Source organism: Astatotilapia calliptera, chromosome 14, assembly GCF_900246225.1.
Source record: "Astatotilapia calliptera chromosome 14, fAstCal1.2, whole genome shotgun sequence".
Classification (NCBI taxonomy): Eukaryota; Metazoa; Chordata; class Actinopteri; order Cichliformes; family Cichlidae; genus Astatotilapia; species Astatotilapia calliptera.
The window spans coordinates 17,780,767-17,802,052 of NC_039315.1; the positions used below are offsets into that span (position 1 = coordinate 17,780,767).

Here is a 21,286-nt window from a genome sequence, read left to right on the forward strand (position 1 = left end):
TCTCTTTGTTTGATTGGACAAGCCCGAGCAAAATACTTTCTGATGCATGAAAACTGTATGAAACCTAATCACATTTAGTCTCCATAATGAAATTCCATTGCAATGAGTTTGTGTTCATATTTTTGATTATTTTAGAATGCATTATCTGAGTGTAATTCACTGTCTGGCTATTATCCTGTTAGTATTTTTTTTTTCCCCTGCTGGCTTTTGTAGGAACTCTTTGCCCTTGGCTAAGCCAAGGCTCCTTTTTTCATGGAGGCCAAGATTAAAATAGGGGAATATCAGATATTTGATATTGTATGTGTCAAAGGGCATTATAAAGAGCCATAGCCCAATCCACATGAAATCTGGTGCCTTTCAGAACATGACAAGGATTGGCTGACACACACGTGTGTGTCTGTGTACATGTGTGTGCGTGCTTTTGTTCATATCTTCTGTGTTACATGTGTTTCAGAGGGAACTTCTCTGGAGGAGCAAGTGCGAAGGATAAAGGACATTGAGGCCATCGAGAGTGATTCTTTTGTTCCTCAGGCTTTCAAATCATCCAGGGATGAAATAAAGGTGCGTTCTGTCTGTCTTTCTCTCCCTGCCCCTCACTGTCTCTAGCTTTTCACTCCATCTCTTATTGAATTTCCCTCTCTGCAATGCTGTGCCGTCTGTCCAGAGACAGCCCAGACCAAATCAAACATTCCCATTCAGCGCTGTTTGTTCCGACCTGAGACGGTTTCATCAGACGCTCCACTGTTCCGCCGCCTCCAAAGCGGCAGCACCCACACAAAAGCCACAGCAGGCAACAGCCATCCTCTGTCTCCCTCTCTGTTTCTTTCTCCCCCCTCTGGTTGTGCAGATGCAGACAAAACACAGAAGTCATTATTGAAATGTTCGTGTCTCCAAAGGAGCAGGAATTCGATTTGTTGGGGCTCATGGCTCTTTTGAAAAGATAGGCGACAACATGTGACAGCAAGCCTGCACAGACTTTTGTGACATAGCTTGGTGAGTCTGACAAAGGTCAAGACCCGTGTGGTTGCAATTTGAAATGGACTGAGCCAGCGTGCTCTGGCACCAGCAGGCTGCACAGGTTGCACATGCAAAGTATGCTTTCTGTTTAGAACGCCTTTCACATAAATTTACCAGGATCAATTTTAAAAGATGAACTACAATATTTTATTTTATTTAAATTGATAAAGAAAATGTTTCTTTAATGAGTTGCGTTTTTAAGAACACTCAGGTTTTAGTTGTATTTTAGTTCAAGTTTAAACCAGCTCTTCTTTTGGGGCAATTTTGAGTCAAGTATTACTGATAGATCTTAATAATTCATATTATTTATGTGTATTTTGGCTATATATATATACTGTTCTTTTAAATACACAGATAATTGACCCATTTAAACTATGTTGTCCCAAAATCTCCAAATATGTTTGCCCATAATTGAAATGTATTTCGGCATATCTTCGCTCCCTCTTGTGAAGTGGATTTGGTATTTATAGTAGTGTATCTGTGAGTGGAGTTTATTAATGGTATATAATTAACTGTTAATGAGGAGAACCCAGTGAAACCTTAAACATCTGGTCCCGTAGCTCATAAGAAATATTTCTCCCCTTTTAAGCAAGTTTCATTGAGTAAAAAAATGTGAATTCAGCATATTGTTCCCGGGAAAATATAATGACTGCTTTTACTATCAGATATTTGGCACAGCATGGTGCTTATTAATCGGCATGTTTTAGATCTCGCTTGGATTTGTTTATCCTGCCAAATTATTGTGAAATGGATCTTTCCAGCTGAGTAATCCTTTGCTCTGAGACTGGTATTAGAAGTGTTTGAAACATGAATGGACTTTGCAACGCAAACATTTTGACATGTCATCTTAACAACAAGGACAATAGCTTTAAGTAAATGGATAGTCACATTTCCTTCTATCAGCTTTGACTGTACAGATGAAAATCTAGTAGAGAGCCTTCGTCCTAATACGTGTACGTTACGTGTCTGTAACTGCAACAACATTAACAACATGCGTGTGTTGTTGCTGTTTGACCGGCCAGGCTCACCTGTCACAAAGCTGTGTTTTAATATTTTTATATTTCCAGATTTTAAACTTCAGTAATCACCAGCGCAAAAAGAGCTTAATAGACCTATGTGGACTTGTCTTTCTGCTTATTTGATGCCTCACACAAGACACAAGCTGGCTGACATCCTCGGATGAATATATAAGATATCACACTGCCTTATTACATGCACAGATAAATGTATTGCATTCAGGATACAAGCTGATGCTTATCAGTACTCTGCTTTCCTCAGATATACTGCATTAGGCCAGGGTTTCACTGCCATCTGCTGGAGAAGTGACATATTGCATTTAATGATTGTTTTCTATCACACAATTGTGCATATATAGTCTGTACATGTTCTGTATATTCAAATCTATATAGTGTTTTTTTTTTTACATTGTTTGTAGGAATCCTGAAACTGCAGTTGTGAAAGTTTTTGTTTTAGTCCTCTGGACCTTTCTGGAACTTTTGTAATTCATTGAACTTTTTTTTTGTACACTCAGGCAAGTCTCTGTGCTCATTTTAAATTTTGTATGTGCGCTTTTGTGTATTCCTGTGAGTACAGACTGAGCTGCCTGAGGTGAAGCAGGAGCCAGAGAGGGCATATTCGCAGGACGTCACACTTCCCACATCAATAGTATACAGCGACACTGACACGCTTGCTCATCCAAGTGTAAGTTCTCACCAGGCAAACCCTTCTGCTGTTTTCCTCTGCTACAGTATGACCCACAAGCTGTCGTTCTTCTCCATAAAAGCCAACTTTTTAACAGCCTCCGAGCCAGTGAGGAGTTTCTAATCCTGAGGCATCGCTGAAGTTGATCTTGTCATTTGTGTCGCTTGAATTTATCGATTTGTGGACAAACTTTGTAAAGTTTTTATGTTAAAAATGCTGCTGCTGTCATCACCACTAGATACACCACTCCTGCATATAGCAAGCAGGACACTGTGCTACAGCAGTTTAGTGCCGCCTTACATCACCACCTCCTCCTCTTCTGCCGACCAACGATGAAAAACGAGAAGGAAAACTTTAAACTCCAATAACGCTCCCTGGGGCTTCCCAGTCATCTATCTCCACTGGGGAAACTAAGTTATGTTCTGATGTATGCAGATAACCCCCGTCACACACACACACACCATCTTACATACACACACAGTGCCCCCCAGCCAAATCCGCACACATACACACCCTTAGACAGGCTGATGTATGGTAGCAATATGCCCCAGGCGGGCCCCAGCCCCTGCTCCAGCTCCAGCTCTACTTCCAATTAGAACAGATGAGTCCCATTAGCCCAGCTCAGATACTGTCATCCCACACACACAGCCTCATTAGCACCGTGACACCAGCGCAGGGCCGACAGACAAGAACTCACTGGTGCTGAATCTAACACGGAGCCAACATGCAGTGCAGCTGTGTAAGCAGCGTAGGTTAGGAATGAAGGATTGGCATGCCCGGGGTTTGCGCTGCAATCTGCATAATAATGGACACATCACCACATAGATGTACAGTATGTACACATAGTCAGCATGTCAACATTATCTCTCACCCTCACACAAACACATGCAGTGAATATAGAAATGATCTTCCAATTTTCCCCCTGTGTCTCAGCGCCTTGCTTCACAGCCTCGCAGTCATTATGTTACTTTGTAATAAACAGATGCCTTCATTCATCAGGCACTTGCAGCAGCAGTTTTTATACCCCACTTGCAATCAATATCATTACTGCTGGTGAAGCACTGAGGTGAATGCAAGTCGCATGCGTTGGTCTTTTCTATAACCAGGCTTTTACATCCACCTAGGCCTATGGGACAAGAAGAGAGTTACATGGTTTTTTTTGAAGGTTTTCCTTATGTGCATTTAGGGCTGAGTAGATAGAAAAGGACTGATAAGATGTGTAAGGTGCCCAAGACTTCACTTGTATTTCAGCATCATTAATCTGTCCTCATGGGTCTCAGCGAGCAGCACAGACTACTCCATGTCGTGCTCTCTTACTTACAGGGAAACTTAACTGATTTACTTCTGATTTATTTTCATTCAGGATGTAGAGTCACCTGGAGCTGGTGACTATGTTATGATTGATCAATGGATTCTGGATTCTGTGGTGGCCAATCCATGTGTGAAAATTATTTCATGCATGACTTCACTAAATTCAGGTTTTCAGCTGATCTCGTTTTATTTGGATGCGCGATGCTGCTCTATCCAGATCTAACCAACTGGAACAACCCCCGATCATAACACTGCCCCCTACAGGCATGTACAGTAGCCATGAGGCATGCTATTTCTCTCCTTACCCCATGCACCCACCAATCTGGAAGCAGGAACATCTGGACTCATCCAACCATGTGACCTTTTTCTTTGCTGCAGAATCCAATCTTTATGCTTCATACCAAATCAAAGTCTTAGCCTCACTGATAAGCGTGGGTTTTTTTAATACCACACAGCTGTTTAGTGAGTTTTCTTCACATGGCGTCTGTGGAAAAGTACTTACCTTCACCATTAAACATAGCTTTCTCAGATCATTAGATTTTTTTAATGACTACATTTATTCTTTGAACAAGATAGTGAACAAGGTCATAACACAATTTTAGTAGTTTGGCATGTATCATGAGATTTTTCAGTGTATGCTAGTGTCTTCCAACATGGTTGTTTAAGAGTGTTTAAAGTTCCTTCCTGCTTTCTTAGCTAAATCCAGGTGGAAGCTTTTTTGGCTAGATGTTGCATGTTGCAGTAGCCATAAAATATAACTTTTTTCTTTTTTTTTAATTAAGCATATTTAGCTACATGGCAATGTGTTTCTTTTTTGTAGGGCTCTACATATTAGATATTAAATATTAGATTAGATACATAGACATATTTTGTGCCAGAAAAAAGCCGAATCAGGCCCAATCTCTTCTGTGCTTTAATCTGGATCTCAGCACAGCTGGGAGCATTTGCTCCGCAGACATCAGTGATCTTTAAGGAATGAGGCAACTTAAAAGATCGGAGATGTACTAGGACGCTAATCCATGTAGTGGCTTAAAAACAACTAATGAAAACTTCAAATTGATTTGAAAACTGACTGGCAGTCAGTGTAGGGATGCTAGTATAGGAGATAGTCAGTTAATTACCGCGCTGCAGTGTTTTGGACCAGCTGTACTTGGCTAACCAACAGCAAACTGACACCTGAATAAAGAAGAGTACAATAATCGAGTCGAGACAAAATAAAGGCATGGGTAGTTCTCTCAAACAGAGGAATGGCTTCACTTTTGCAATGTAGTCTTAGATAAAACAAGCTATCTTTAATAACAGCATGTCAGGGTCAGTTCAAATAAATCCACTGCCACATATTTCGTACACTGGATTATGTGATCATTGAGAGGGATTGCTTCCATATCACTTTTCTTTTTTAAAGATGCTGCTTTAATATAGGTTTAACTCTTAAATATCTGTGTATTTGATGGATTGTTCAAATCAAATTTTTAAAGAAAAGATTGTGTGGTTTTTATTTCTCAGGTGTGAGAATTTTCATCACAGAAATCAAAATCAAACTGTTTTGTGCTGTTTCCGTTTGGTCATAGTTATTGAGGATTTCAATTTCTTATTATCAGATAAAAAAAAAATTTTTTTTATTCTATTGTGATTTCTTCTCAATCATAGTGACTTGGTACACTAACAAAATCAAAGAAAATGATTGTATGGTTTCATAGCAGTCCATAGTACAGATGTGCCTTTTGTCTTTGTGTTTACTAACATATCCTCTCGTTGTTGGTCTGCAGTTGTTTTTGGACAAGGAGAAGGCTGAGGAGCTGTGGCTGCTAAGGCTGATCTCGCTGCGACAGGAGAGGCTGATGGGAAGCCCTGTGCCCTGAGCAGCATCGGTGACCCGAGAAGTCTTTCCTGTTCCCAGGACAGTTTCAGTCTGCGTTTGAACCTCATTCATGTAGTCATGTTTGGTGTTATTTTCTTTTAGCACCTGTCATATTTTCTCATGTTTCAGGACATCACAATATGTTTTTATCCCCCTTCCTCTAATTTCTCTTAGTAATTATACAGACTAGTGAAACTTTGTACAAATAAACATTTTTTGGTTTCAATGTGTGCTGTTTGTGTGTGTTTTTGTTAAGATCGGCATTTTTCTTTTGTTTTTACACATTTCATATTTAATGAAGGGAAATCTTACTGTCAGTTAAGGTCCAAGCTTTAACTACCTTAACTGAGGTCCAGGCTCTGGAGAGGCCAAACTATGGCTGTTTGTGTTTGTGTGTCTGGTTTGGGGGTTTTTTTTGTTTGTTTTTTCCCTATCCAGATATGCTTTTACTGCACTGGTATTGTGTTTTGGATCATTATTATTCTGAAAAATCACACTGTTGCCAGTCAGGTGCTTTCCACATGTTATTTCAGCATCAATCAAAAATTTTCCATCAACTTTTTGCAATATCTCCAACACCACCGGCTGAAATGCAGCACCACACAATGACAGCACCACACAATGACAGCACCACCATGTTTTGCAGATGGCTGTAGATACTTACTGTCTTTGCTGAGTCATTTATGTGTACCACTGGACCCAACTGGTTCATCCCTTGAGTTAGGTACCTGACTGAAAGTAAGTGGGAAAAGCAGCTAACACCCAAAGGAAAACTTTGAGAGAGCATCTGAAAGCACGAAGAACTACTGATCAAGACCACTTAAAAAAAATCCAAGGAAGCCTGGAGCCTTGGAAGTAAAATAAAAAGAAGTGACAGGTGAGCTACACAGTGCTCTGTGTGTTTGTGCAAATGAAAGCTGTCTTGTGCTTTTGTGTGAATGAAGTAGAATTGGACGTGACATGAAAGAAACAACACAAACTTGTGACATTTTGCATTTTATTTGTAAGGCTCCAAATTACACCATGGAGCGTTGCATAAGAATGAAACGGATGACTTCTCATCTGCCTAGGGCCTAAATATATATATAGATAACACACACATATATATATCAGATGTGTGCTTCTTAGTTATTTATGTTTGTGTTTGTTTTTAGTGCTGTATCCATGTTTCAGCAAGATTGGATCCAAGTCAGAGCTGAGTCTACACTCAGGTCTATTTGTGGAACTGCCAGATGGTTATCTATATTGCTTCTAGGATGCACTGTGTCACTCAAGCACTCTCGAAATAGTGAGTGTTGCGATGAAATAATAAATAAGAATGTGTGATTAACTAAGCGACAAAATTAAGCTTGCCTGTGTGGGCGCTTGCATGGGGTTAAGTGCAACTTTTACTTGTGTGCATGGCCTCCTGGCATGTTCTGGGATAGGGTTACTGTTTAAACAGAGCCACTCTTACAAATGTCTTCCAAGAATCACTCCAGCAAATGCTCCAGAGAGTTCCCTCATGTCACCGATATGTCTACTTTTTTTTGTTATTTAGTGGCATAGCTTACTGTATGAATGTAACAGCTCCTTGTCTGAATAAGTCTGATAAACACACTTCAACTTTTTGCAGCAACGTACATGAACAGGACAAGAAACTTCAGTTTTCCAAGAAATTTCGAGAGTTGCGTTGCCATAGCAGCCAGCCACAACAGACAGCGCGCGGACCCCATGATGAACCCGCCAATTCGAGGGACGGATTCGTACCACGTGGTCTGCAGTCAGCGCGACTTTGTTTTTAACATCAGGTTGCCTGTCATCGCCTCTATAGTAACGATACCGAGGCTGAGCGGCGAGCTCCGGACACCTGTGGCGGATTTTTTCTAGAAGAACTTTACCGCTTCGAAAACACCTGAAAATGTTCAACAGCAGTCTCAGGGAGTTTGATGAAGATCCGTTCGCCTCGTGAGTAACTGAACCAGTGTGTTAAATTTTTCTTAAGAGCTGTCACTGTTCAAATCTGTTGGGTTTTCAGTTTGGAAGTCTTGCTAAATCTTCATTCGTGTATGTATTTGTCAATTTATCACGCGGATGAACAGCAGTGGGAATATTGTTTTTATTAAAATCTGTCATTGGCACATTACACCTAACTAAATTGACTGTGTTATCTGTTGTTCGGTTAATTAGATGTGCAATATACAAGACAATAACAGCCTGATAGTTTTCCTTGACTTAGTCGTGTTACTGCAATTTTGCACCGAGCACAGTAACTGTGATATGATACAGTTTTTAATAAGTTTAAGTTGTTATAGTTGGTTTTAATGTGAACCCCTTTACTTGTTAAAAATAAATACAAGGGCGTTACTTTGTGTCCATATTTGTTTTTGATGCAGCTTTCTATCATTACAAGGACGAGCCAGTGCAGTTTGCAGAAAGTGTAGTATAGTGTCTACACTGGCACTGTGCTATCACTTAGTTAGGGCAGCCACACTTGACCCAACTTCTAAGGCAAGTGTTAAAGGTGGCTAAAATTATATTAGGAGTCCTTCATATTTCAGTGTGTTGTCTTCAGTAAAGACTTTGTCTATAATGTGTTTCAAGCTCATGTAACTAAAAGATGTAAGTCATTCTGACATGTAAACATAAATCTTTTTTTATTTCTGTTTTTTCTTTTCCTTTTCTTTTCCTTAGCGAATATTGAGACACACTTTGTCTTTACTACTTCTTCCTTTCCCACAGGGATCCTTTCCGTGCACATAGGGAGCATATGCGGCAGATGATGCGTAGCTTCTCCGAGCCTTTCGGTGGGGCCCTTATGCCAAGTCTAATGGATGGGAGAAACCGTGGCCACGAGATGGTAGAACATCCCAGTTCATCCCATCCACTGAGAAACGAACACAGGGTGAGAACGTGTTTCGTCAACTTGTAAACTCAGCTAACATGTAATAGACACCACCAGTTTAGCTCTACAAGGGAAATGAATGAAGCCTCTGCTTAAGTGTAACACTTATGATCTGTGAGTTTATAACCACAGATGGCTGGTATTTTGAGTTTACTAAGGCTATACTGGAAGCCTGCCACTGGCACCTCTCACTGAGGTATGGGTCCATGTGAGTCTTTGGTTTTGGGAAAGGGCAACCCCCTTGGCCTCTCAGGACAGTTATATCTAGCCCTGAAGAGCCCTATTTATAGTGCATTGTTCCACTGACACACTGCTTTCTTGCAAAAACATGCACAGTCTTAAAGCTTGAAAACTCCAAGGCATATGACCCCAAAGAACTCTGCTTTTCTCTGCTGAAGATAAGTGTTTATTTAGATATTACTTTAGCTGGTCTGTCATCATTAAATGCAATGCTATCCCAATAATAGCATTGCATTTAATTAGCAATTGCATGCAATAATCTTTTATTGCATGCAATTTGTCTTATACCCTGAGCTTAAGGCCATGGCTTTGCAACATATTTCCTCAAGATATGATGGTTAGACAGTATTCATTGACCAGATGACCGGAACTTTTTGATGTTAACTGTCCTCGATGTAATGAAATAACGAGTAGATAGGCCAAGGGTTAGTTTAGACCTGCTACTTGCACCCGTTAACCTTTTCCAAATCGCCCCTCCACTGCCTGCTTTTAGTCAAACTTAGTTCCCGTCACCTGCTTTGATCCCACTACCTCATGAGAGCCTGTATTTATATCTTTGATAATGACTTACATCAGAAGCCTGCCCTGAATCGCCAGCTGTCTGCTTTCTCTTTATTAGCACCATACCTTTAACTAGCTAATGCCAGCTGAGAGGGAAGCTCTTACTACTTGTCTAATGAGAGTGGGAGAGGAAGTCTGCCACAACTATCTGCACGCACAGCCTATAGACCACCTTGAGCTTAAAACACTGAAAAGACAGAACCACCAGGTGATCTAGGTTTCCTTCAAGCAGTGGAGGCACTGCAGGGGGTCATGGATACAAGGCAAATCCTAGAAAGTGGGACTGACGGATTGCTCTGAACTGCTTCACCCTCTTGTTTAAAGCATCAGCCTGCAGAATAAATAGGAGAGAGGTAAGGTGAGCGGAGGTGTGGTTCTCTACAGAGTGGCTGCTTCACCAGATCTGAGTCAATCTTAGTTAGGTTGGTCAGGGGCCTTGTTAGAGCTGTGCAGTTCAGGGAAAAAACACCCACTCATAACTTACAAATCCCAGGAATTTAGGTCTTTTAAAAACCTTTCTTTTCTTTTTTTCTTTTTTTTTAATCAGACTTTTTTTTTAATGTCCCAGTGACTACTGGAGTAAACTTTAACTTTGGATAATGCTTCCCATCATGCACCATGTCATGTTTCTCCCAGCATTTGCTTGGAATCCTACCATCATCCAGATATGTGCAGTGTATGCTGCATGTGGATACAACACATCATGGAGACCCAGAAAATTTAGAAGGGAGTACCACAAACTGACAGACTAAAGAAGCGGCTTTCAGCTTGTACTCTGCTGAGATGTCAAATCTGACAGTGTTCCAAACACAGGGTTTTGAAAACCCTAACTGGTCCAGGAGCTCATCAGCCTGGGGCACTGAATAAACATCGAACGGTGGATCTTCATTCACCCTGTTATAGTCTACACATAACAGAACAGACACTTCCTCCTTCAAGTCAAGGACAAGAAAGGGGCTACACTGAAAGCTGTTGTGCTGCTCTGTTGTTTCCTCTAACAGCAAATCTGGTTTACAGAAACCTGTTGTGTTAGCGTTCTCTTACACTGTTTTGTTAAAACAACAATCAGAAGACCTACTGTGTGGTAAGACATATGAAATTAAGTCTCTGCTTTGCCTCATTTATCTGAAGATAAGGAGAAATGCCGCCCAAGAGTGGTCTGAAGCTGTGCAGCTGTGTTATTGTCTTTGCAGTGGCTTGTATGTACAGATGTCACGGACACTCGGCTTATTCATTGTTGCTCTTTTCATCCATCTGTTTGGCAGAATGTGCCTTGGCAATGGTGCTGCAATTAGCGGCTGCACGACAGACAGCTCACTCGCTCCCTCTAACTGTTCTCCAATATCACAGGCACAAATGTGCACGCAAAAATACATCAATAAAACATCTTCACAAGCATAATTACGCACAGTCGCAGCTTACAGAGTAACATGGATGCAATGGCACACACACACTGACAACATAAATGCTGGAAGGCTTGTACTTCTTGTATTCGCTTACCAAGCATTAGATTCTCAGCAGGACAGTAAGTCCTGCCTTACCTTCCATGGCTGCTTTGAGTATTCACATTTCTCTGTCGCTTGCCAATATCAACCACCGGGTTTATATTACATTTCAAAACATGTCTTCATAAAGGCATTTGTTTACAAAAGTATCACTGACAATCAAGCCTCACTGTAATTCTACAGTTGGTTCTGTTTAGTTAGGGTTACAAAGGTGTGAGCTCTTTTTTTTGTTGCTGATTAATATTCTGTTTACACTGAATAAAAAAATCTATAAAAATGTAGAAAGTTGGCTTTATTCGCCTATTAATGTTAGTCACCTGACTCAGTGCCTCTTTACCTTCTCTGTAGTCGTTTAGCTCTGAGAGAACAAATTTAACAAAAAACTTTCTGGTGATTTATCACTTCTTTGGTTCCGGCAGCCTGCCTCGGGATGCAAAGTTGTAGGTTTAATATCAAACTGACAGACAGAAAAGATCAATTTTCAGCTATCCACCAGCCAAAAATAATGTGTAACATGTAGACCACATTATTTTTCACCCTCAGTCTCTCCTCTGCTCAACCCTGGTCTAAATATAATGCTGGCAGATATGTAACTGGCATTTATTAGTTCACAGATGCCACTGTGGGATAAAAATGGCTGTGAGGGCCTCATAGATACGGGTCAGGAGCATTTTACATCAGCTTGACCTTTGAAAAGAGCTGAGAGAGCAGCCTTGGACTCTGGGACCGCTGTGAGATTCCTGTCCTCAGTGGTCCACCCTGCCCACTGAAGCCTTCCTAGAATGAATGAAGCTCAGTTTCAGTGTTCAAGCCACACTAATCTCTGGCAATGCGACCCAATTACACTTGGAACACAAGTCACTCAACACCCCACTGATCACGCACAATACCACTGTGCATCACACTCACTGAAAATCCATTGGCACACATCATGATGGCAGTTGAGATGTTTATCCAGGGTCAAAGGGTCACAAACACCTGTGATTTTGGCCGAGGGAACACAGACTCTGAATGAAGCCTGCAGGCCGGCCCCTCCTGGTTTCTCACTCCTTTCACTTCCAGAAGATTCAAGGCCTTGAACGCCTGTGCTTTGAGCTATGTGGGGAGTTGTGTGTGACTGTGTCAAGGGCTTACATACTGATGTATGAAAATCTAACAGCTACTGGCAATAACCACAGCAAACACAGAAAGTCTACAGTTTTTGTATGTAGCAACATATCACTGAGCTAGAACATGTATGTACAGTTGTTGTCCAAAGTTTACACACACTCATCATGGGCATCAATGTCATGCTAATTTGAGGCTTTTAATGATTTGTTTGAACTGGGTTTTTTTTCCAGGGTAAAATGATTGCACAGCATACAGATTTTCTCTAACCCACATTGAGTCAAAAGGAAGCATATAGGCTCAAATAAATACATACACCAATCATTTAATGAGTAGTGCTAAAGGTTCTACAATGTCATTCAACGTGATGAGGGCAAGTACATGTGAACTTATGATCACAAGTGTATAATGCAGACATTTTTACTATTACTGTTCCAAATTATTCAAATATTGTGTGTGAAGTTGTGTTGCTAAACTGGTGTTGTTTGACTCCCCAGGATATGAGCCGGTCGTTGTTGCCATTTGGTGGGATTGACAATACGGTCAGTAGAGTTCTCTTTTGTTCATTAAAACTCATGTGACTTTCTCATATATAGGCTATGTGTGTGCTCCTAAGTCTGTAACTAGTTCTGTCCACTACTGTTTGTCCAGGAACCAGCACTCATCGACCATTTCTTCTGATCCATTTATATGCCACTACTCCATGCTATAAACTTCTGCCAACTCTCTGCAAAAATGTCTTGTCCATGTCTCTCTATGCTCTCCTTTTTTCTCTTCTGTTTCCCCTTACCCTGTGACCAGTATGTGGAATGACTGGCGGGTTGCTTTAGTAGTTTTACATAATCTAGTTTATAATGGTCTCAACTATGGCATCATCATCGCTGTTTGGCACAATTAAGATTATGTCTAGCTAATAGTAGTTTAAAAAATGTGATTGGTCTTTGTCTTACTCTGAGAAGTTATGAGGATGTAACCATAGTGGTTTGCAGTTTCTGAAGTATAAGGCTGATGATGCATCTGTTTCTGTAAGATCTGGGTCCATTTAATTAGGGGAAAACCCGGCTTGACAAAAGCAGCACAGAAACATTTGAAGTTATCCATTTTTAATATCTCTATGCAAGGAAAATCCAGATCAAGGAATCCTCTGCTGTACTTGCTTAAACTTTAGTCACGAATGCCAGGAGGTAACGTGATACAGTATTGTGAAGTGATAAAATGTGTCCCGGGCAGCAACTGTGTAAGATACATGTACGGACTTCACTGTGCTAAATGTATGTTTGTACGCATGCTGCGGCTGTTTATGAGCCGAAAATGTTTTGTGACCCATGTGAGGCCAGCCGTCAAATGACTGTTATTATTTTCCCATTGTGTCTGTGCAGGACTTGATGAGAAACCCTTTCGGTGTGTTTGACAACATGATGGCCAGCATGAGAAGTAGGATGGAGGGAATGCAGAGAAACCTTGTGAGTTTACGTTCAGCCTGTTTCTCTTGGCAGTTTCTTCTTGTTAAAAGGAGTTTTTCCTTCCCACTGTTGCCAAGTGGTTGCTAATAGTGGGTTGTCCGATTGTTGGTGTTTTCTCTCTATTAACTTACAATATAAAGTGCCTTAAAGCAAATATTGTTGTGATTTGGAACGATTTAACTAAAACTGAATTGATATTGAAAATTATGTTATACAAAAGGCGATTGCCTGACAGTATTTGTTTCTGTGTGTTTCAGGAGTCCGCAGATTCAAACACCCACTCATTTCGCTCCTCATCAGTAATGACATATTCAAAGGTTGGAAATGAGCCTCCCAAGGTCTACCAAGCAACCTCGTCAACACGCTGTGCCCCAGGAGGGGTAAGTAACCCTGTGGATGTATTACTGTACTATATTATATCAAAACTAAATGCATGTTAGTGCTGTAAGTTTCCACTTCAACATGAGAAACGTCTACACTTTGACTATCATATACTCTCAATATGAGCTTGTTTTATTGGTATTATTACAGCTTTCCTTGTAACTCCTATGTCACATGACTTTAATGATATGTGCTTATTTTTAACACGCCCCAGATCAAGGAGACCCGGCAAGCAATCAGAGACTCTGAGAGTGGTCTCGAGAAGATGAAAATCGGACACCACATCCAGGACAGGGGGCATGTTGTTGAGAAGAAATACAACAAGAAAACAGGAGAGAAGGAGTTCAACCAGGACTTTCAAAATATGGATGAATGTATGTTATAACTTTACTATTTCTGTATGTAAAGGCTGCAAAAATGTATTCTCCCTCAATTTTTTAAGCGTACCACCATAGTTTTATGGTGTGTTTGGATAAGTTGGTAACACTTTATAATACGACCCTAGACTAAGGGCGTAATTCCCCTGTAATTTAATGGAATTTCCGTGTATTTTATTTGAAATTACAATGTCATTTTACTTATACAAAAAGTTAAAAGTAGGTACACTACAGTAAGGCGGCAACAAGTCAGATTTTTACAAGAAACAAAGAAAAAACTATACACTAAGTAAATGTAAGTAATTTTGCTTAATGCATAAGTATTTTTAAGTGTTATGTAACGTCAGTTATTTTACAGGAAATGAGACATAAAATATACTTAAAGTAATTTTAGTACAGTGTAAGCAATTTTGTGTGTAATTTTATCATAATCTTTTGGAACAACAAACAACGTTACAAATTTGTAATGGAGTGGATTCATCTTGGCCCCTTACATCTTTTATGACATTACCGGTACTTATACATTACTTAAAATTACTTACAATGTAATTATTTCTTTGTTTTCTTTAAAAAAAAATCTGACTTGTTGTTATTCGTGGCTCAAGAGTTGGGAGTCGCCTTGGGCGACTGTGGCTCAGGGGGTTGGGAATCGCATCTGTAACCGGAAGGTCGCCGGTTCGATCCCTGGGCTCTCTGTCCTGGTCGTTGTGTCCTTGGGCAAGACACTTTACCCTACTTGCCTACTGGTGTTGGCCAGAGGGGCCGATGGCGCGATATGGCAGCCTCGCTTCTGTCAGTCTGCCCCAGGGCAGCTGTGGCTACAACAGTAGCTGCCTCCACCAGTGTGTGAATGTGAGAGTGAATGAATAGTGGTATTGTAAAGCGCTTTGGGTGCCTTGAAAAGCGCTATATCAATCCAATCCATTATTATTATTATTGTAATCAGAAGGTTGCCGGTTCGAGCCCCGGCTCCGTCAGTCTCGGTCGTTGTGTCCTTGGGCAAGACACTTCACCCGTTGCCTACTGGTGGTGGTCAGAGGGCCCGGTGGCGCCAGTGTCCGGCAGCCTCGCCTCTGTCAGTGCGCCCCAGGGTGGCTGTGGCTACAATGTAGCTTGCCATCACCAGTGTGTGAATGTGTGTGTGAATGGGTGGGTGACTGGATGTGTAAAGCGCTTTGGGGTCCTTGGGGACTAGTAAAGCTCTATATAAATACAGGCCATTTACCATTTATTGTGCATCTACCTTGAAGTATCTGTAGGTAAATAAAATACATTGTAATACCATATAACATACACTGAAATTCCATTTAATTACAGGGTAATTATGTCCTTAGTTTTAGTTTTTTTCTCATTTTTAAATATTTTTATTTTAATAAATAACATGCCAACTGAGTCGTGTAAAGTCTTAAAGGGCAGGTGTGTAGGAATGGATATGTATCAGCTAAACTGGAATGCAGTGTTCATAATACTACGTAATAACAGGATTGCTTAATAAGAGCTCTTTGTGTTTACTTGGTAGATGTACAGATAAATCAAACACTTTCTGTAGGGACTTTTACATTTTAATGTTGACACAAAATCTGACCTATACCATAGACCCATCCTTCAGTCCATCCATCAATTTTCTTCTGGTATTCCAGTTCAAGGTCAGAGTTTTTCCCGAGCTGTCATAGGGTGAGAGGCAGCGTATATCCTGTGCACATCGCCCTATAGTCTCATCTAAATGATTAAAAACAGCGAAGGAGGTACACTTGATTGGTCTCAGCCTGTAACTTTACTAGATGTCATTGAATTCTACACAGCAGTTGTTTAAAGTGATCAGAACATTTCGGGTGAAGAAATGTAAACGGCTTTTACAACGCCAAATTTGAGGGCACAGAAGTCCAGGAGATGACCAGCTTGTCTTTACATTTTTAATTCAATCTGTCCTTAGTAGCGGGCGGTATTATAAAGCGTTACCAACAAGTTCCATGAAAACTTTGTTAAAAAAAAATTCAGATAAAAATGTTATACTACTATGAAATGCCATTGTTTAGGTCTTTCTAGGCCCTGAGTCTGCCTAACACGATAATAATTCCTCACCCTCAGCTGAAGCACAGTCTTTTGATGATGAGTGGCAGCAGGAAGTGTCCAAGTTTCAGCAAACCGGGCCCATGTCTCGCTTGAACGAACCACAACCCCGTGTTGTTCACCAGGCAGCCCTCACTGGTCCTGAGCAGGACCACAGGTTGGATTATTATTGGATTATTATGTAGTGCTGCAGACAGTTGAGAAACTCCAGATCAGCATCAAATGACAAACATATGGAAGATACGTATTTAATTTTTGTCTTTGTTTTGGTGTTTCCTGCAGAGACCAACCAGGGAGCAAGGCTAAAGGAAAACAGAAAAAGTGAGAGCTCAGGGACGACGAAGCAGTGTGCAATAAAGTTGTTTGTTTTTAAACAGCATACAGTACAAACTGGTGCCCTTCTTACCCATAAACACAGTCAGACCACTGACCTGGATTTTAAAAGGTCAAGCTGTGTCTGGTTTTTCAATATTTTGGCTCAGTTACTTACGTTTCACACTACTGCTGCACATTTTCTGAAACATGCTGCACAACTATGAGAATGCTAAACATTTTTCAGCACTTAGTTTGAATCGGTGCACTATTTGCTACACATAAATGGTAAGGCGTTTGGCACTACACGAGACAAAAGAATTATTAAAAACTAGAAAATGTTTATATCTCTGGGGCATTAACGATATAGAAATGTAATGCATTGAAGTTGCAAAAGCAGTTATAGTGCACTTTGAATATGCTTGGTTTCATTATATTTTTTTTCCTTGAGGATGTAGTGATGTCATCATATTGGGGTAACACATTCAAAACGCAGTTGATTTCATCAGTTTCTCGTATTGTCTTTTTTAATATTGTCATGCAGCCAGACCGGAGAGAACATAGTGAATTACTGAGCTGTGTGGAATGCGCTAATGCACTTAGATCATACCTGTTTTGTCTGAGATTATGTTGTCTTGTACCTGATGCGACAGATATGTACTTTATCTGCTGTAATCTTATGTAAAAAGAACTATTACCCTTCTCTTTTTATATTGTTAATTTGGTGTTGTCTCGCTTTTCATCTGATGAACTCCGTTCACAAACTGTCGACGTGTGAATTTTTCTCAGTGATTTGTGTATTTTTACGAGCTTTAACAGTGAAGAAAATGTATCAACTGAAAATAAAAGTGATAAGACTAATCTGTTGGGGTTTTTTTTTTTTTAAGTATATACAAAGGTTATCCTCAATATTTGGAAGTCAGTCTGAATACTGAATAACATAGCATAGCCGGTGTCGAAATGAAGCCCTTGTCTCTAAGAGTGACCGGGGGTGGTATTTTTGGATCTAAGCACTTGTCAGTAGCTCAGATTGGTCTGAGATGTTACACAGCTGCAAGCGTGCCTCTCACATGTTTCTATATCAGACTGCATACATCCCAGAGCTTCAGATACAATTGGAAGAAGCTGCAGAAACCTGACCTGTTAACAAAGTCCTCATTCACCCTCTGAATACACAGCACAAGGGCCAAAAGAGCATGATGGTATGTAAATATAGAGTGCTGTGCAAAAGTCTTGAAACACCTTTCATTTCATTATATTTTGCTTCTAATGGCTCAGACCTTTACTCTGTAGCTCTGTACATTGGCTGCTTTTTCAGTCATTTTCAGTCCAGTCCTTATGCCTGAACCATTGTTTTAGAAGTGCTTTTTTGTTAAGCCACTTAATACTGACTTATTCAAGCATAAAGGCACCATATTCAAGGGATGAACCATGTTTGAGCCTTCACAGACAAATGAGCAAAACAATTTTAAATATTATTTTTAGACACTCATTTGCAGCCTGTCATAAAAACACAATTTATTCACATTTCTTTAGCTGAATTTATGAAAAATCCCAACAATAACATATGTTGACATTAAATACTATTTTTTTCACCAACAAGGTGATTCCCAAAGATATATTAGCAGAAAACTTGCATATTTCTACATTGGGTCCAGCTTGTCCTTCAAAACATTAGGAAACTGGATAAGTGAGAGACAAAAGAAGAAGTGACAAGCTTAAAAAAGCTAATTGCAGCAGAGGAACGGTATCTGAAAGTCACATCCTTAAGAAACATGAAAAATTTCAGCAAACATACCGGTAAGTAGAAAGATTTTATTAGCGAATACAAACGTGTTATAAAAGACTTCACCTGCGCTTCTGCCGCCACCTGCTGGTCATCTTCCAACATAACGTCTGTCAGAATTATTTACAAAGTGGTGGCAAAAACACAACTTCACGCTCCACCAAATATACATGACCTTTTGACCTGCTGACATAAATCATCATCATGGCCAATGTAGCATGAAAGTGAGAAGTAAATATTTTACAATTCTGTCACCTTTTACAAAACACCTGGTGCATAAAGAGCTGTAACCATCAGTCCAAATCTATATGATTCCTTGAGGCTGTCCCTTTCCTGCAATCTTCTTAGAACACTCCAGCAAAGCGTTGTGGATATCTTTGGCACAGGAGATCTGAGATTTGATCATGCCAAGGTACTGGGCATATGACATGGACTCTGTCTGGACGGTGTCTGGCTTGGTGGCTGTTGGGACCAGGTTGGGTGAGTGTTTGGCACTGTCGATGCTCTGTGAGAGGCACTCATATGCTAGTCGCTGCACAGAGAAGAAGAAAAAATTCAGTTTGTGGAGGAAATCTTAAGTGTAGATACAGTGCAGTGGTCCCTCGTTTATCGCGGGAGTTACATTCTAAAAGGTCTTTTAGATTTGACTGATAACTTCTTTAATTTTAATGCTTTTTTTAATAGTCAGTCTTGAGTTAAGTTCTTTTTCATCTGTTTAAGTCATTAAAACATATCACAATGAGATTGGTTTACACCCAATTTAAATATTTGTAATGTTTTGTAAGAAAAAAGGTTTACAGTCATATTTAGTTTTTAGGGGTACAGTTATGATCTCTTACAGAAATGACAAAACACTCACAAAAATCAACACATAAATGTGTCTGGATGTCTGTTTTTACTCCATGATGGATTATTTGTTTGTTTGAATCTTACCAAACATAGCTCAAGTTGATCGCAAAGGGCATAAAACTCCTCCAGGCTTTTGTCAAAGCGCTGAAGTGTCACTGAAGTGTCACTGGTTTTTCTAAAACAAAAGGAAAAAAAAGACACACATAGAAATAAATCAGAAGGCTGCTTGACACAGACATACAGATCAGAGGTTGCCACAAACGACGCTACTTACATGCCGTTGTCAATTGTCGTGTTATATGCCAAATTCAGGGAGGCGATTCTCATTACATTCTGCATTGGAAAGAAGTAAAGTAAATTTTATTCACACTCTACACCTTCACAGTATGTTTCAGATCAATATTGAGCCAGGCGAAGAATTCCTTCCTAAGTGTCTACAACAGATTTTGGATAATAGTGAATTAGTGACTAATGATCCATATTAATGTTTCAAAGAACAGGAAGATAGTATATTTTTAGGTTTTACATGACTGTCAAAACGATTTAAATATATTTTATTCAAAGGAAAATGTCAAGATAATTCCAGAACTGATTGGCTGTTTAACTACACATTTACACAGGACTTTACAGGACCCGGCCAAATATGTTGGGAGGCAGGCAGTTCCCATGGTAATGTGAAAGTCCCCTTTGACCTCCGTCATAAGAGTCCAATAAAAATAATAAAAATACACATCAAGAGGGGTGGGATGTACAGTTTCACGGTTTCCATATTCACTAAAATCACAGTTTAATTGAAGTAGAACCACACTGGTGGATCTAAAATCCACCTCAATAGATCGGGATTAACGTCATTGTACAAAAATTTGAAGCACCTGTGCAACAGTATCGAATTATAAAATATATTTTTATGTATACTGGGAAACTTTCGGGAAAGGTATCAAATTTCAGGCTAAAATAATTAAATTTGTTTTGTTTTTTACTGCTGTTAAATGTCAAAACGAACAGTATGTGAGGGTTAGCATCTTCAGCCAGCTACATGCGCAGCACTTACCTGTAAGCTCTCCTTTAGCTGCGGTATAAGCATCTTAAATCTCTGAACTGGGTCAAAGTCTTGCTGTTGACTCAGTTGCTGTTGTTGTTGCTGTTGCTGTTGTTGTTGTTGTTGTTGTTGCTGCTGTTGTTGTTGCTGCATTGAAGCAGACTGTTGTTGTAATCCGGCCTGAGACATCGACCCTCCTGGTTGCGGCTGCTGAGACGCCATTTTGTTCTGCTGTGACTAGAATATCCGGGAAAATATCCGGTTCTATAATTTTCAAAATAAAAGTAATTCTTAAGCGGGTCACTGAAGGAAGAGGGAAGGGACGGGTATAAAATAAATTTAAAAAACAACAAAACACTCCTCAAAATCTTCTATGTTAAACCTTATATTATACATTTTAATTGGATTAAGCAACAAACAAATGCTGATTTTAGCACAGAGTCACCACATTATAAACTTCCAGACTTTGAAGAGACCTTGTAATGAAATGGGTCCATTCAGAAGAAAATAACAGACTCGTTTAGGTTAGGTGATAGCTTTTGTGTGTCAATTTGCCACTTTAATGTAAAAAATTTGTTGTCCCTTAGTTTTTTTCTACCTTCTGTGGCCCTAATATTCTTTTGTACAGTCTTGATTATTTTGAACTACATGTACAACCTTATTCATTCCCAGAGATACTGTTTTTATTAATTGTAATAATACTTTAGTTTGTTTTCCGTGGTTCTTTTTCATTTACACAAAAATAAATTTTTTATTTTGCGATATTTAATGTATTTTCTGTACCAGTGATTGTATGAATGACTTTAAAAAAAATTACAGGCT

General features: G+C 39.8%; 3 protein-coding genes across 5 annotated transcripts in view; 2 read left to right on the forward strand and 1 right to left on the reverse strand.

The window, feature by feature from the left end:
• Positions 1-6,118, forward strand: part of rsrc1 (arginine/serine-rich coiled-coil 1) — a 120,194-nt gene extending 114,076 nt beyond the window's left edge. Inside the window, exons 8-10 of the mRNA XM_026193065.1 lie at positions 455-561; positions 2,611-2,718; positions 5,799-6,118. Of these exons, the coding sequence (XP_026048850.1) occupies positions 455-561; positions 2,611-2,718; positions 5,799-5,891 (308 nt within the window). The 3' untranslated portion in view covers positions 5,892-6,118. The remainder of the gene's footprint in view (positions 1-454; positions 562-2,610; positions 2,719-5,798) is intronic.
• A 1,331-nt stretch (positions 6,119-7,449) lies between these two features.
• On the forward strand, positions 7,450-16,857 carry mlf1 (myeloid leukemia factor 1). 3 transcript variants are annotated; one of them, XM_026193152.1, is made up of 8 exons: positions 7,451-7,837; positions 8,612-8,774; positions 12,685-12,729; positions 13,567-13,650; positions 13,908-14,030; positions 14,246-14,405; positions 16,497-16,635; positions 16,761-16,857. In XM_026193152.1, the coding sequence occupies exons 1-8, from the start codon at positions 7,791-7,793 to the stop codon at positions 16,801-16,803; spliced, it is 804 nt and encodes a 267-aa protein (XP_026048937.1). In that variant the 5' UTR covers positions 7,451-7,790; the 3' UTR covers positions 16,804-16,857. The 3 variants fall into 3 exon arrangements, with proteins under 3 accessions (XP_026048938.1, XP_026048937.1, XP_026048939.1); XM_026193154.1 differs by having other exon boundaries at positions 7,774-7,837; positions 8,564-8,774; XM_026193153.1 differs by lacking the exon at positions 12,685-12,729 and having other exon boundaries at positions 7,450-7,837.
• A 1,733-nt stretch (positions 16,858-18,590) lies between these two features.
• Positions 18,591-20,732, reverse strand: med29 (mediator complex subunit 29). Its single transcript, XM_026192414.1, has 4 exons — positions 20,477-20,732; positions 19,700-19,758; positions 19,510-19,600; positions 18,591-19,108 (listed from the first exon to the last, which is right to left on the reverse strand). The coding sequence occupies exons 1-4, from the start codon at positions 20,684-20,686 to the stop codon at positions 18,881-18,883; spliced, it is 588 nt and encodes a 195-aa protein (XP_026048199.1). The 5' UTR covers positions 20,687-20,732; the 3' UTR covers positions 18,591-18,880.
• Between the last annotated feature and the right edge of the window lie 554 nt (positions 20,733-21,286).

Coding starts and splice junctions, on each gene's coding strand:
- mlf1 (XM_026193152.1), top strand. CDS start 7,791: ATGTTCAACAGCAGTCTCAGGGAGTTTGATGAAGATCCGTTCGCCTC. Junction 7,838..8,611: donor GATGAAGATCCGTTCGCCTC/GTGAGTAACTGA, acceptor CCTTTCCCACAG/GGATCCTTTCCGTGCACATA. Junction 12,730..13,566: donor TTGGTGGGATTGACAATACG/GTCAGTAGAGTT, acceptor GTGTCTGTGCAG/GACTTGATGAGAAACCCTTT.
- med29 (XM_026192414.1), bottom strand. CDS start 20,686: ATGGCGTCTCAGCAGCCGCAACCAGGAGGGTCGATGTCTCAGGCCGGA. Junction 19,759..20,476: donor AGCTAAAGGAGAGCTTACAG/GTAAGTGCTGCG, acceptor TTTCCAATGCAG/AATGTAATGAGAATCGCCTC. Junction 19,601..19,699: donor ACGACAATTGACAACGGCAT/GTAAGTAGCGTC, acceptor CTTTTGTTTTAG/AAAAACCAGTGACACTTCAG.